General features: G+C 37.4%; 2 protein-coding genes across 10 annotated transcripts; one reads left to right on the top strand and one right to left on the bottom strand.

Moving 5' to 3' along the window:
* Positions 1-8226: 8226 nt before the first annotated feature.
* LOC125219708 (pentatricopeptide repeat-containing protein At5g16640, mitochondrial-like) lies at positions 8227-11267 on the top strand. Of its 3 annotated transcripts, XM_048121753.1 has the most exons (5): positions 8227-9967; positions 10088-10154; positions 10244-10345; positions 10462-10523; positions 10738-11267. In XM_048121753.1, the coding sequence occupies exons 1-2, from the start codon at positions 8254-8256 to the stop codon at positions 10144-10146; spliced, it is 1773 nt and encodes a 590-aa protein (XP_047977710.1). In that variant the 5' UTR covers positions 8227-8253; the 3' UTR covers positions 10147-10154; positions 10244-10345; positions 10462-10523; positions 10738-11267. The 3 variants fall into 3 exon arrangements, with proteins under 3 accessions (XP_047977710.1, XP_047977708.1, XP_047977709.1); XM_048121751.1 differs by lacking the exon at positions 10462-10523; XM_048121752.1 differs by lacking the exon at positions 10462-10523 and having other exon boundaries at positions 10743-11267.
* A 269-nt stretch (positions 11268-11536) lies between these two features.
* Positions 11537-14831, bottom strand: LOC125185549 (beta carbonic anhydrase 5, chloroplastic-like). 7 transcript variants are annotated; one of them, XM_048082096.1, is made up of 10 exons: positions 14494-14831; positions 14294-14392; positions 14111-14169; positions 13254-13415; positions 13117-13165; positions 12928-13041; positions 12794-12847; positions 12390-12472; positions 12204-12309; positions 11537-11902 (listed from the first exon to the last, which is right to left on the bottom strand). In XM_048082096.1, exons 2-10 carry the CDS (start codon positions 14366-14368, stop codon positions 11702-11704), a joined length of 903 nt encoding a protein of 300 aa, XP_047938053.1. In that variant the 5' UTR covers positions 14369-14392; positions 14494-14831; the 3' UTR covers positions 11537-11701. The 7 variants fall into 7 exon arrangements, with proteins under 7 accessions (XP_047938053.1, XP_047938054.1, XP_047938058.1 ...); XM_048082097.1 differs by having other exon boundaries at positions 14294-14386; positions 14494-14512; XM_048082101.1 differs by lacking the exon at positions 14294-14392 and having other exon boundaries at positions 13254-13576; positions 14111-14257; positions 14494-14679.
* Between the last annotated feature and the right edge of the window lie 671 nt (positions 14832-15502).

Consider the following 15502-nt stretch of genomic DNA (forward strand, 5'->3'; position numbering starts at 1 on the left):
TGGGCCTTTCTATTTTGGAAAGGTATTAGTCTAGAATAAATGAATAGATAATTTTTAATAGGAAAAACAAATGGATAGTACCATAAGGTAAATAGTACTCGTCTAAAATAAAAATAAGTTTCATTATTTAGAGTTGTTTATGCTTTTGGGGGCTATATATTTATATTTATTAGTAATTGTTTTTTTAGATTTTTTCTATACTTGTTTTTACTTTAATGGTTACTTGATCTTTTGGATTTTTTTTTATAAAAAAACTATAGGTTTCCTTTGTTTTCTTGGTGGATTTTTTCTCAACTTAAAGAAGACAATAAAGATTTTTTTTTCCTTGCAAATGAAACGGAATAATTGAACTTTTTTAGTTGTTGGTTTTCACTAATATTGTCAATTTAGATGCTTCTAGACTTCTAGTGAGTTTTTTTTTTTTTTGGTAAAGAATGAGTTTTTTTTTAGTTGCAACTCATATTTGTGTTAATTGACTCAAATTTATAACCTATTTGTCGAAGGGAAACATATTACCAAAATAATCGAGTAGTTCTTGTCTTTCTTCGACTTTTAGCTTTCTTTTTTTTTAATCGGGTGTTGATTTCTATGAAAATTTTCCAAGAAGGTTTTAGTAAGTACTTGCTGATTTTATGGGAGTTTTTTTTTTTGTAATATCCTATTTCATCTAAGTACTTTTTTGTCCTTTAAAATCAGAACTTTCAATTGAACTTTTTTATCCTTTAAAATCAGAACTTTCAATTGAACGAAGAAAAAACGTCTTACCATTTACTATAAAAAAAAAAGTGTTTACCTCACTCGTCAATTCATCCATCATAGAAGAACCAAAACAAAATTCATGAAATAAAGGAGGCTTGCAATAACAGCATATTCCCATAACAAAATTACCAACATTACATAAGACATTATACATTAGGAAAAACAACTAGGCCAATTACTACATACTTAAGACATATTGCCATAATGGCACTTTCAAAACTTAAACTAACATTGCTTCATTATTACAATACATCATAAATATGCAAATCATTCCTCACATGGATGGATCTGCACACACCTCACACACTAACACACACACACACACACACAAACTACATAATTATTTAAGTAACACAATTTTTCTTAAGGAGTAGTGAAAACCGATGGAGGTGGAAAGACGGTGGGAACATTGGGGAGTGTAGGGTTGATAGGGGGGTTGCTCGGGAACACCGCCGGTACAGGGATGTTAGTCGGATCGGAAGGGGGGGTGCTCGGGAACACCACGGGTGGAATGTTGGTCGGGGAAGGGAGGAGCGGTGGCAGCAACACGGGAGTTGGGATGTTCATGTAGGGCGGAAGCTGAAAGCCCGGGATGTTAAGGAGACGACGGTTCCCGGCTGCCGATGCTTGCATTACTAGAGCGGCGAGGATGATGGAGATGAGGAACTTGGTTGAAGACATTTTCACTAGTTAGTTAGGAAAAAAGAAGTGTTTACTTGGTGTAATAGTAGACTCTGAGTCGATTTGGTTCGGTTTGGTTTGGTTTTGTGTTATAAAAATTGTGGGAATTTATAGGGCTAAAATGATGCATAGGGTGACCTATTACATTTATTTCACTTAAGCTTATTACAGCTTTGGTATTAAAGAGTCTGTCAATTGGTTGTTGGTGACACCACAATTTTCCCAAATAAAAGGTGAATAAGTAGGGGATGTGATTGGTATGTCATGTGACAGGTTAATTAATTAGGTTTGGCCAAGCTGTTGGGGAATTCTCTTTTTGGACAATATTAAATATTAAATAATGCTTCCATTTTTACAAGTAGCAATTTTGCTCTGGAAAAACTATTTGGTCATGATATGATTAACAATAATTGTGGTTTAATGAATGAAATAATGAGGTGGTGTTGCATACTATAGAGAAAGCACTATCCTCGAAATTGTAGGGAGAGAATTGTTTTAGGTCCATTATAATATGATTAAATAGTACTATTCATGTATCCATTTTATGGTCGGTCATAATATGATCAAACAGCCCTGGTTTTTTTTACTCAACATACGATTTTGTAGGAAATTAATGAAACCGGATGGCTGAACCCCCTCCCACAAATCATATATAGCTGGTGTATGCACTTGTTTATGCCTTATTCGGCGGTGCCCCTCGGCTCATTTGATTTTTGCTTCGTTTTTGTGTGTATGTTGTTGTTGTTGTCTGTTGTTGATTGGCATTTCGCGAATTTGACACTCTTCACTACTAGTTATTGTCGTTGGAAACATTTTTATCCAATCAAAATATAGCTAGTGTATATTCAACCCTTATTATATGGAGTACATATTTTGTTTGGACACTTTTGCATACATGTGTTGGAACATTTTATCACACTTTTCCAACTTTTTAATAACTATATGCTGTAGTAATTGAATGTTGAGTGTAATTGTGGTATGATTTTTGGAATTATCATACAACTATGCATTGGCTGTCAAATTATTGTTATGTGGAGTTAGAGTTTGCATGGATGCTCAAAGAATTGAAGGTTCATTTATTTTTGGTTGGTGGTGACACATAATTTCCCCATGATTAAAAGGTAAATAAGTTGAGGATGTGATTAGTTTGTCACGTGATAAGTTAATTAATTAGGTGATGTGGAATTCTCTTTTTGGAATACATTGAATATATAATTAGCTCAATTTTTAAAAGTAGCATTTTTGGAAAACACTATTTGGTCATAACATGGTCAGTCATAATGAGGATATTTATAATTTATAAATAGAGAATAATGAAGTGATTTTTACATGTTTGATCGAAAACTATCCTTTAAAATAGTAGAGAGAAAAGTGTAATTTAAAGACCAGTAATAATATGAATATTTGATCTAATAGCACTACTCTCCATGCTCAACCCTAATTCGATATTTTATTGGGACATTTTTTCATATATTTTGGCACATTACTTTTCCAATTTTTTATGACTCTATATGTTGTAATATTGGGGAATTATTGTAGTAGAAATGCTTCACGAATTGAGTGTTAAGTGTAATTGTGGTAGTGAGAATTTTCAGAATGATATACAACTATAGGTACTCATTGTTAAACCAAGTCACGTGTAGCCAAACACCCAAAAAGAAGACCAAGACATGCACACCTTTACCGAACCACTGTTTGTTGTGACAGAATAGAACAATTGTGTAATCGAGACAAACAGAAACATAAAGAGACACATAATTTACGTGGTTCACCAAAGTTGTGTTGGCTACGTCCACGGGCAGGAAACAAAGAACAGATGCTATTCAGATTGTTTTCAGATTACAGAGTTATGTACTCTACTTCTATATAAACAGGCACATAGACGGCAGGCTAGAAATAGTTCAAGAGAAAATTAATGAAAAAGACATCAATTAATAATTTTGAGAAATTATTAATCTCACGTGTTAGAATCATTATACAAATATTATTATGAGATAATAACATCTACATTAATTGTTATCAAAGCATTGCCTATGTTGGTCTAACCGTATTTATGTTCACCAACTTAATTACTTAGGAAAGCCTATTAAATTTACAAGAGAAGAAAAAGGAAGGGCAGTGGATTGTGCAGCACAAGTCATTTTGGTGAAAGTTATGACTAATAAATGAGATAAAGATGATAGTTGATGCAGTGGCATTGGTACGACGTAAATTAATTCATCTGTCTGAAAATTCAGTAAATGAATGGCTAAGGAACAGCCATGCATTATGGTGACTGGTTGTTGAGGTAGTTGGAATTAAAATTCATCTAGCTAAAGTTTACAAGACTATATAGTAGTAATAGGTAATTAAGTGTTGGAATTTTATCAATATTGAGTCCGAATGTAGTTTTAAATACTCCATAAAGAGTTGTGAATTACTCCCTCTCGTCCCCGGATAATTTGTCCCAGTTTTCCATTTCGGTCCGTCCCACATAATTTGTCCCATTTCACTTTTATCATTTTTGGTAGTGGACCCCATATTCCATTAACTCATTCATACTCACATTTTATTATAAAACTAATATATAACGGTAGGACTCACATTCCACTAACTTTTTCAACCCATTTTTCATTACAATTCTTAAAACTCGTGCCCGATCAAAGTGATCCGAATTATCTGGGACGGAGGGAGTATAACATAAGAATAAGAATAATTTTTGTGGACAAATGGAAAAAGGATTAAAAGATCACACTTTACATAAAGGGAGTGTATATAAGATTGAAAACATTAATGATATTACAGTTAACTCAAGGCTTCCACACAAATAATGATCCAACTCATCATTGTGTTTGTCTAATTTCTGGTGTCGGTTATTGCTTTTGTCTCATTCAACACACTGTTGTTTTCGTTGTGGATGAGGGTGCCTCATAGTTCTTTTAAAAAAAAAAATTGGACTTGTAGGTTGTTAGCTTGTGATACAGACCAAACTGGAGAACTCAACTCAAAAAATTAGCCTGTTAGGAGATAGAACTCATTTAGTCAATATACTCCACACCAGTTGTTCTCACAATCGATGTGGAAATTGAGTCCATAACAACTTGGTGCTTCTTCTTCTTTTCGTTGGAATATGTTAGCTACTTGTGTAGAACTTTGGGTTGTCCTACCTTAGAGCATCTCCAATGCAAATAGGCCAGTCATAGGCCAACCACTCTCTCTCCCTACCACGTCAGCAGCACTAAAAATTCACCAGCCACATCAGATTTAGGCCAGCCGCAATAAAAATAATTCAAGAAATACAACATATATGGAATTAAAATTACGATTAAATTACGTAATTAAATTTACGAGACATATACGGGAAAATTTATTAATTGCATTAAAAAAAGGTACATAGATAAAAAAATTTTACATAATACAGAAAAAAAACTATCGGCGTGCAGTCCTCCGTGCCCACAACTCTTCAATTATATCCTTTTGGAGTTGAATATGAGCTTCCACTTGACGCATGTCGGCATATTCCTTGAGGCGGCCGGCTTCATCGAGAGGTACCCCACGTCATACGCTAGGGGTGGCCGTTCCGTGGCTTGGACCGGCTTCATCGTCATTGGCCCAACTAGTCAGGTTGTACGCCTTCGTCTTCGACGATCATGTTGTGCATGATAATGCGGACGTATATTATTTGGGAAACGCATCTGACATCCACAAACGCGTTGGACCCTTAATTGTCGCCCATCGAGACCGGAGCACACCAAATGCGCGCTACACGTCCTTGCGCGCCGACTCCTGCCGTTCCGCAAAGTAGGCCTTCCTTTCATCACTTGCGTGTCTGATCGTCTTCACAAAGACATGCCACCTAGGGTATATCCCATCCGCCAAGTAGTAGCCCATATCATGCCGGTTGCCGTTGGCCACAAATGAGACGGCTGGACAGATGCTCGGCACTTCTCGTTAAAGAGTGGAGACGAGTTCAGGACGTTGAGGTCGTTGTTCGACCCGGCTACCCCAAAATACGCATGCCAGATCCACAGCCGGTAATCGGCTACGGCCTCGAGGATCATCGTGGGATTCTTTGACTTGTAGCCGGTCGTGTAGGCCCCCTTCCAGGCAGTCGGACAGTTCTTCCACTCCCAATGCATACAATCTATGATGCCTAACATCTCGGGGAACCCATGCTTCTCCCCGTGCATCTGCATCAAATTCCGACAATCTTGGGGAGTAGGGCTTCGAAGGTACTCCTCACCGAAAATGTTTATCACGCCCTCACGAAATACTTCAGACAATCCAGAGCAGATCATCTCACCGATGTGGAGGTACTCATCCACATGTCCGCCGCGCCTCCGTAGGCCAACCGCCCGATTGCCGCCAGTGCACTTTTGAATAGGGGTGTGGCCGGTCCGCCAACCGCATCGTGCCCGAAGCGGAAACACAGATATTGACGCTCCAAAGCGCCAACGATACGCATATACAACTCCCTGCGCATTCTAAAACGCCGCCTGAACATGTTTGCGGGAAACCGCGGGTTCTCTGAAAAGTAGTCGTCATATAGCCGCTGATGTGCAGCTACGTGATCTCGATCAATCACTGCTCGACGGTGGATAACCCGTGGAGGGCGAGGTATCGCCTGCTGTTCCACCCTACGCATGTACCGCTCCATCTCGCGGTTCATGTAGGCCTCCATAGCCTCGTTCATCCTCCGTTCGTACTCCTCAACATCCCCACCACTACCACCACCGCTACCACCCGCGTTACTCATCGCTCGATGATGCTCTTGTACGTAAAGTTAGAGAGAGAGAGAAAACTCATTAAAACAAGTGGTGCAAATGAAAATGAAACTAAAATCGCGTTTATATAGGTTTTAAAAAAAAAATCGAAATTGGCGCTGGCCGATCGGCACGCCACAATGGCGGCCAGCGCATCGGCCAGCGCCACGCGATCGGCTAGCCCTGGCCGCTTTTTTCGCCGATTTTGCGCTAGCCTACTCCAATGGTTCGGCTAGCCGACCGGCTAGCCATGTGAATCGGCTAGCCGGCATGTATTGGCCTAGTGGCATGTTGATTTTAAAATACCTAGCATTAAATTGAGCCATAGTGTAACTTGCTAGCAAAATTATGAGACTGAAAACTGTGAAATATAATTGAAAAGATAGTCCAAAATGAGAATTTAGTACTCCCTCCGTCCCATAAAAGTTGAGTCGTATTTCCTTTTAATCCGTCCCAACAAAGTTGAGTCATTTTTTTTAACAAAAGACAAAACATCCAATCACTCTTACTTTATTCCTTCATTTACTTTACTCTCTCTTATCTTTCCTACTTTTTTCATCTCTCCTATTTATTTAATATACGTTCTTAATCTCCGTGCCCAAAAGTTTTGTCTCTCCTATAAAATAGTAGTATAGTTTATTATTCCTAAACAATGTATTAAAAAAATTGAAAGTTCATTAGTTGTTAAGCATATTTTAAATTAAAATGAAAAATCAGAAATTGACAAAAATTGAATAATTTACCAAAAACTACCCTAAAATATTATTTATATGGTATTTATAATTCTTTAAAACTTTAATTACTTTATTAAATATGAATAAGTGCTAATGGAATGAGTGCACTCCTATGTAGCATCACAAATTTTCCATCAATCTACTCTATAAACAAAACCACAACATAATAATCCTATTTTATACTTTTAAAATTAAACTAAGTTTATATCCTCAATGGGTTTGTGTTAAAATGATAACTCCTCTTAAAGTGACACCATGACACCACTTATACAACAATATTATAAACACTACACAACAATATTACAAACACTACACAACAATCTATAGATTGTTGTATAGTGTGTCGGATATTGCTGGACAAGAAAAATTGTTGTATAAAGAACAACAAATTGTGGCCGTCTTTTTCAGATTTTTTTTTTGCCACATGACAGCTTATTATTCGTCCACGTGTACAAATGATTGGCTAGGAATGGTGGTATGATGTTATTTTAAGGGGTGGTGGCACCCTAACATGCTCCATCCTCAATGTTCACATATATTTCCATTCGGGCTCCTGCTAGTTACTAATTGTAACTTAAATTGATAACTTCTATCAAATTTAGTCCATTCGATCTAAAAATAAAAGGTGAAGATCATTTTTCACGCGAGTCAACTACTAGTTGTTTAACAATGTTAAATAGAGGTATTAATAGAAACTGAAGTTTATTAATTATATTTAACTTTTTAGAAATATATGAAAGCTTCAAACCCATATAACTATGTCGATATAAATTATTTTTTCACAAAATATATATATCAAATTAAATGTAATATCATCTTATGTGCGTTCATCGAAGTTTATTTCATATAGAAAATGAAAAGTTGCATTTAATTTATTTATCATTTTTATCTTTAATATCTCTATTTTGTTTCATCAACATTATTTCTTATCTTTTATACTTTACCAATTTCATATTAAAATTTGTGACGTTGGCCAATGAAACTATTTTCGATGGATGGAGGATGTATTATATTTTTGAAATAAAGACAATACTCCCTCCGTCCCACATAATTTTACCCATTTCACTTTTACCATTTTTGGTAGTGGACCTCATATTCCACTAACTCATTCCTACTCACATTTTATTATAAAACTAATACTTTAAAAGTAGGACCCACATCCCACCGACTATTACAATTCACTTTTCATTACATTTTTTAAAATCCGTGCTGGGTCAAAGTGTGTAAAATTATGTGGGACGGAGGGAGTATATTTTAACTATCTCCGTCTAAAAAAAAATTGAAAATGAAAAAGAAAAAAAGAACAAAAGGAGCAAAATCATTTGAATTACGCCGCCATGTGGTTAGGAAGAGTATCGTCCAAGTCATCATCTAAATTCTCCACCTTTTCGATTCCCTATCACCCTTTTCTCGTACCCAGATTCAATTCCGACAATGTCAGCCACCAAGCAAGACACTTTTCCGGCAATCCCGACGACGCAATCGCACTATTTGACAGAATGCTCAGAACGCTGCCGCCCCCTTCCGTTTTCGCATTCAATAAATTACTGACTGCGCTTGTGAAAAAGGAACAATACTTCGTTGCACTCTATCTGTTCGACGAAATGCTCCAGAGAGATATCCCAGAAAATCTCTGCACATTAAACATTGCAATTGATTGCTACAGCCGATTGAAAAGACCCGAGCTTGGGTTTTCGATCTTAGGCAGTGTACTGAAGCGTGGGTACGAGCCGGATGTTGTGACGTTTAACACTCTGATCAAAGGGCTTTTGTTGGTCGGGAAGAATCTCGAAGCGGCAAACTTGTTGAAGAGGCTGTTTACTGAGTCACTTTGTAAGCTTACTGATGAATCTTCTAGTCTTAGTGTAATCAGTAGGTTGTGTGAGCCTGATATGTTAAGTTTACTGAAACGGGGATGGCGGAAAGCTCGGGTTTATGATTACTACGCTGTGATTGTCGATGCGATGGATAGTGCGGGCGTGTCACCCGATACTTTAGCGTATAATTCGATAATTAAGGGGCTATGCGAGATGAGTAGATGGAATGAGGTCGAGAACATGTTAAAGAAGATGGTGGCGAGTAAGGTGTACCCGGATTTGAATACGTACAATATGTTAGTGGATGCTCATTGCAAAGAGGGGAGGGTGGAAGCAGCTGAGCATGTTATGAAGAATATGAATGTTGAACCTGACATTGTGACGTATAATTCGTTGATTCATGGATATTGTTTGAATGGTAGAATGAATGAAGCCGGAAGCATAGTGGAAATTGCATTGAAATCGGGGATCAAGCCTAGTATTGTAACGTATAACACCTTGATGAACGGGCATTGCAAAAAGGGGGGAGTGGGTGAAGTCTTCCGTCTTTTTATGGAAATCCAAGCGCAAGGGCTTGAGCGCGACGTGGTTTCTTACAACATAATGTTGGATGCCTTGTGCAAGTCGCGTCGTATCACTGAAGCATTTTCGGTGTTCAATACAATGGAAGTTGAAGGCGTTGTTCCTGATATAGTCACTTATAGTGTTCTCATTGAGGGATTGTGCAGTGCTCATTGCTTTGCTAAAGCTTTTTCTGTCTTGAATAAGATAGAGGACACAGGTATCGATTTCGACACTGTAATATATAACACTCTAATTAAGGGATTGTGCAGTGCTCATTGTTTTGACGAAGCCTTTTCTGTCTTGCGTAAGATAGAACACAAAGGTCTCGATCCCGACATTTTTACATATAACATTTTGATTAACGGATTGTGCAAGGATGGAAAGGTTAAACAGGCGAAGGATTTGTTCAGTGTGCTTCCATCCCCCGACGTTATAACCTATAATATTCTCATTGGTGCACTTTGCAAAGAAGGGGAGATGGAAGAGGCTAAGGTTTTGATGAAGAAGATGGTTTACAACAACTGTTTGCCTGATAGAATAACGTGCAATGTTTTGGTTCGTGGTCTTCTGAAAAATAACATGATACACGATGCGATTCAACTGTTGGAAGAGATGGATTCGAGGGGATTCACAATTGATGCCACCACTTTATCAATGATGGAAAGCCGAGGTAATGTTCTTCTCACCCAAGCATCACCAACACTGAAATTATTCATATTGCATTCATCGTATTCACAATTGAAAAGATCAAAAGAACTCATTTGAATTTGAATTTTATATACGATTCCAGGAATTAAATCTGTGAGGCAGAGTGTCAAGAGAGAATCAAGATACCAGGATGACAAATAGAGAGAGAGGTATGAGTTTAATGATTTGATAATTTCGTCTGTGATATTTGTTCGTGATCATCATCTCATATTTGATGAACTCCTACATCATTTCTCAGGGTGGAAAGACATGGGAAAATGAGGTGGAAGTGGTTGAAGAATGAAGCTTGATAAAGGCTACATCTCCATACTTCGTTACTGACCACAAAAACCAAAAACGTGTAAGCTACTCGACTTTTCTGATTAGAAAATATGTGTTACTCACAGCTGAGGCACATTCTTTAGAGGAGTAAAGATCATCTGTGAACTTGAATGAATTTTTTCATCATCTGTGTAGGTGGTCATCGAAGTTGAACAGTAATCTTGTTTGTGCGACAATTGTGATTCCAATTTTGAAAGGTTTATCATGATTTTCATGTCAAGTGAAGGCATTATTTTTCTGCAGGTGTAGGTAGTAGTATCATTAGTACTGGTTAAATGAATCCTTGTTACATTCTGCATTTGATCAAGCTCAGCTCAAAATGTCAAAATTTGAATCTGGATTTATGTTTTCTGTGCGAATAAAATATACTGAGTTTTATAAACTCATTGAAGTATGCTATTTTCATTATAGGTCAGAAATCAGGACGCGAAGAGGAGGTCGAATGAGGCTAAGAATTGGAGCTAAGGATGGAGAGTGGAGGAAAAACAGAATAAATTCCCATTTTCAGAAGCTTTCACTCAGGCCGAGTGACATTCGTGCTTCCAGAGGTTTTCACTCGGGCGGGTAATTTAGTGCCAAATTGCATCTCGAAGAGTGACATCCGCGTCTTGACTCAAGTAGCCCCTACTCGGCCGAGTGGATTTAGTGGCGAAATGCCACCTGGCCAAGTGACATGCTCGAGTAACTGCCTTTGCAGCTTTATACTCCAAAGACACGATAAAAGAGGCGGAAAGAACATGGAGGAAAAAAAAGAAACAGGGAGAGGAGATTCAACACCGAATTTCCATCAATCCGGAGACGAACCACTGTCAGATTTGGAAGAACACCAATGATTCTATGGTTGTAGTTTCTTGTGGATAGTATGAGTGACTAGTTTCTTTCATTGCTCTTGAGAGATTGAAATATGGATTTTGTTATGAAATTATGAATTTCTTCGGTTATAATTCTTGTCTTACTTTAATTTATGCTATTGTAGAGGCATCTCCAATAATAGTATAGTAGTATTGTCCAAATTTCTAATGCTCTTTAGGGATAAAATTGATAAAACCACCAAAGGTCACGATGTATTTGATCATTCAGCCAAAATTAAATAAAATTAGGCTTGAAGAATTTATTTACATATTAAAAAAAGGCACATAATTGTAGAAATTCACATTCTTGAAAACAATTCAACTGTTTCATGTCAAATTGAAGCTTCCTCAAAGGAATCTAACACAAAATTAACATAAATTTTTTATTGGGAATATTTGTTACAATTATTTATAGTTATACTTGTACATATCAAATTCAATAGAAAATCTAAGCCTCACACACACAGCTTGAATAGAACTGCTCTGAGCAGTAAAAGAGAAAGATAAGGTATAAGAGAGCAAACTCAGGTCCAGAATTCTCGGTTTTTAATCGAGCAAGAGCTCTCGGACTGCATGGTACTCCCCTTGTAGTCGAGCGTCCACTTCTCAAAAGTACAGTCAGTGAAGTCATAGTAGCCACCATGGATCGAAAGCTTCCCCCTTATCACCCGCTCTTCGATCCAAGGATAAGTCAGCAGGTTCATCAGCGACCGATTAATTGATTCCTGTACAAAATACAACGAGACGAATTTAGTACTAATGCTGTAGCTACCCCTATTGCTCTCTTATGGTTATCAATCTTCTCCCAATAAAACATACAAAAAGCATATCCGATTAATTGATTCCTGGAAAAAAAGTACAACAAGACAGAGAGACGAATTTAGTACTAACGATGTGGCTATCCTACTCCCCTTTTATGGTTATCAAGCTTCTCCCAACAAAACACACGAAGGGCATATGCGACTTGCAAACAAAATAAAGTTAATAAGCAAGCGAGGGAGTTGCGATAAATGGAGGGAGGCAAACCTTCTCGCAGTGCCTGCACTGCTGATCAAAGTTGAGGTCCGAAGCAACAGCCTTCGTTTGCAACCTGGCAGGCTTTCCCGTAATCACCCAGTTTCGGATGAAGCTACTGGACAACATAAACGAAAGCTGTGAGGAATAAAAACAGATGCCAAATGGAATATCATCGAAATCAATGAAGAGAAGAACCTTGAAATTACTTCATCTTCCAAGCTCATCAGTGCTTTAATTCCTCCACAACAGCTGTGACCAACAACTAGTACATTTTCGACCTGAAGAAGTAAACAAAAATATGCATATAGTTCGATATTTTCAGTTCCTACTGATAAGAGAATGAGAATATACAGTTTTATTGGATGATCTAAATAGTGGTTATTTACATTTCGGTCACTTCCTTGAATTTTTTATGCGTCAATGGGTAGCGGAAAAAGAATTTCCATTGCAGATGGAGTATATAATAGCCGCATCCATTCATTAACTACAATGGGTAGCGGAAAAAGAATTTCTATTGCAGATGATGTGTATATAATAGCCGCATCCATTCATTAACTACAAAGAAAAGGCTGACATGATTTAAGCAGATATTAACTTACTTCCAAAGAATTGACGGCAAATTCAAGGGCAGCATTTGTTTCCGTAGGTCCATTCTGCATCAGAGTAACAAAATCTTCAGAATCATCACTCGTGTTACAAGTGGTACAAGCTCAAAAAGATATAATTAATGTACCTCATGTGGTGGTACCAAGTTCGCCACATTCCGGACCACAAAGGCTTCTCCTGGTTGGAAACCAAGGATACTCGAGGGACAGACCCGCGAATCAGCACAAGCAATCACCATGAACTGTCCTTCAATACATCAGATTCTAGCTACAATAACATTCGAGACTTGAAAAAGAGTACTACCAAAATTAAGTACCTTTGGCACCTGGGCCTCAGCCAGCCCTTTGTAGTGCTCTAAGTTGCTCCTGAAACGACGAGAAAGATGTAAGAACAAATAAAACTCCTATTTTTGTGCAATACATTTAACAGAGATAAAAGTCACACAATTCTTACAAGTATTTATCTTTTTTAAAACTAAGAAATCTGTGTTTCAACTCCTTGAAATGATCTGACACTTCTTTGGTCATCCTTGCAACTTTCGGCTTGTCCTCAACAGTATCCTGAGCTAGGCCCGGGGTCTCCATTAAGGCCTTCAATCTCAAAGTGGGATTTCTTCTATTATCCAGTAACGGAAGTCATACAACACGGAAGAGATTACATTAGTGTAACATCCAATCTACCGAGGCCCACATAATTTAAATCAGAATATAACATGCTTATCTCTTTGGATCAATCTTGAGTGTTGCATGGTCTTTAATCTTATAAAGTAAGTGGTCCTATAAACCATCATCAAACAATACGATTAGAACCTTAAGGTGCAAGAATCCGAGATTCAGAACTAGTTTCTTCACTGTGTTTTTATCTCATTGTGGAACGACAAGCATCTGACTTTATATTCAGGAACGCAATCGAAGCAAGTGGAGTGCAACTACAGAGGACTTCAAATTCTACTAACCAATTTTCTAAACTCTACAACAATCATTACCAAACTCAGTTTCTAACACCACATAGACAATACATAAGCATTTGAAGCCGTTACAGGCAGAAAGGTCTAAAATTCCATCCACGCAGAGACAGAGCTTTGATTAGGCATGAAGCACAATCTCAGAGCAAATCATCCTAAACTTCAACTACCTGTTTATGCTGCTACGATTGTCGATGCTGAACATTTTAACAATAAACAAGGCAAATTAAGCAATCCAACTCACTACACAATTGCCTACAAGCACAAGCACAAGGAAGGTGCATTCAACTATCTCAAGATGACAAATGGAGTAACAAACAAAGATTAGAACTTTGGAGAAACTTACTTATAACAACCCAAAAATCTCAGCTGGGACTGCTCAATCTTCAACTGGGAACCAAATACCTTCCACCCCAAAACAATGAAACACAAAAAAAGCAGCAAATCAATTCCAAGAAATTGCTTCACACAAATGCAGACATGCTCAATCAATCTACAAAAGAGGAAAGGAGTCAGCAATCACAAATACATCAGATCCATTCGATGAATTGCTGGAGAGATCCGAGCAAGCAAGAAACGAGGATTGGAAAAGCGCCTGAGCCATTACAGATCTCTCCTCTCTCTCTCTCTGGGGAAAATTCCCAAACAGAACGTGTGTATGAATAAATAAACAGAGCGGTAATGGAGACAGATTAAAGTTGCTAAATATAGGTGGATCAGAAAGTACACCTGTTCTCCAAGAAAGGCGGAGAGAACTATGTGCTATTGAGACACATAGTCATCATCAGATTAATCGAGCGGTGAGCAAGAAGACACACGACACGAGGTTTAATTTATTACAATTACAAAGAAATGAAAGCGAAAACAGGGAAATTTTTTCAATTTGCTTTGTTTTCCCACCGCACATGGCTCTAATTCTAAAGCGACTCATGGCGACGAGGAAAGGCCACTTTCCCCTTTGACGTGATTTTTGGTTCTCTTCGAATACCGATTCGGTTTAACCGAATGCTCAAAATAGCTCATTTTTCTGAAAAAAAATTAATCTTTTTTTTGTTCACGCAAATTGCATCCTTCCTAAATCGCCGTTTCCCCCTTCAATTTCCGGCGCAATCGCCGCCGGCTGGTGGTGGTGCGGTGGAGGAGATTTTGTTACACTTAATCAGAAATGTATTTATATTTTATATGATAATTGAATTTCTTACTCCACTACTTATATTAAATAGAAACTAATTTGGGATTTTCGATTTAATTTCTATTATTCGACAAAATATGGATTTAATTCGGTTCAATTCAGCAGTTAGATCGATGAAGAAGGTGCACTGGAGTCCGGAGGAAAGGTGCACAATCGAGATGGTATGCCATATCACACGACTGGCTCTGTCGAGCAAGCTTTATTTTTTTTTTTTTCCGATTTCTATTAAATTATTTATACAAATAAAAATAAACAAGTATATAAAAAAGTACTCTATATATCCACCAGAAAATAAATATTTTGTTGTCATTTTAGAACGTTACCAAAATTAGTTTACTTTCGGAAATTTTTCACTACTACCATTACTCTAATGATATGAGTCGCACTATCATGTAATACTATTTTCACTACGTTTATATATATTGATTTCTCATATATCGTATTAAAACTCGACGTCCACAAAGTTTATATTTTAAAGGAACAGAGGTAACACATCCTTTATGTATGAGGTGTTTGTATTTGAAACACATGTAACGATAGAAAAAG

The sequence above is a fragment of the Salvia hispanica genome, chromosome 4, assembly GCF_023119035.1.
Source record: "Salvia hispanica cultivar TCC Black 2014 chromosome 4, UniMelb_Shisp_WGS_1.0, whole genome shotgun sequence".
Classification (NCBI taxonomy): Eukaryota; Viridiplantae; Streptophyta; class Magnoliopsida; order Lamiales; family Lamiaceae; genus Salvia; species Salvia hispanica.

Bases quoted from the DNA above. Each gene is read 5' to 3' on its own strand.
- LOC125185549 (XM_048082096.1), bottom strand. From the start codon at position 14,368: ATGGCTCAGGCGCTTTTCCAATCCTCGTTTCTTGCTTGCTCGGATCTC. The intron at 14,170-14,293 runs GTATTTGTGATT...TTGGGGTGGAAG, and splicing joins ATTCATCGAATGGATCTGAT to GTATTTGGTTCCCAGTTGAA. The intron at 12,848-12,927 runs GTACATTAATTA...ACTCTGATGCAG, and splicing joins ACTTGGTACCACCACATGAG to AATGGACCTACGGAAACAAA.
- LOC125219708 (XM_048121753.1), top strand. From the start codon at position 8,254: ATGTGGTTAGGAAGAGTATCGTCCAAGTCATCATCTAAATTCTCCACC. The intron at 9,968-10,087 runs GTAATGTTCTTC...ATACGATTCCAG, and splicing joins ATCAATGATGGAAAGCCGAG to GAATTAAATCTGTGAGGCAG.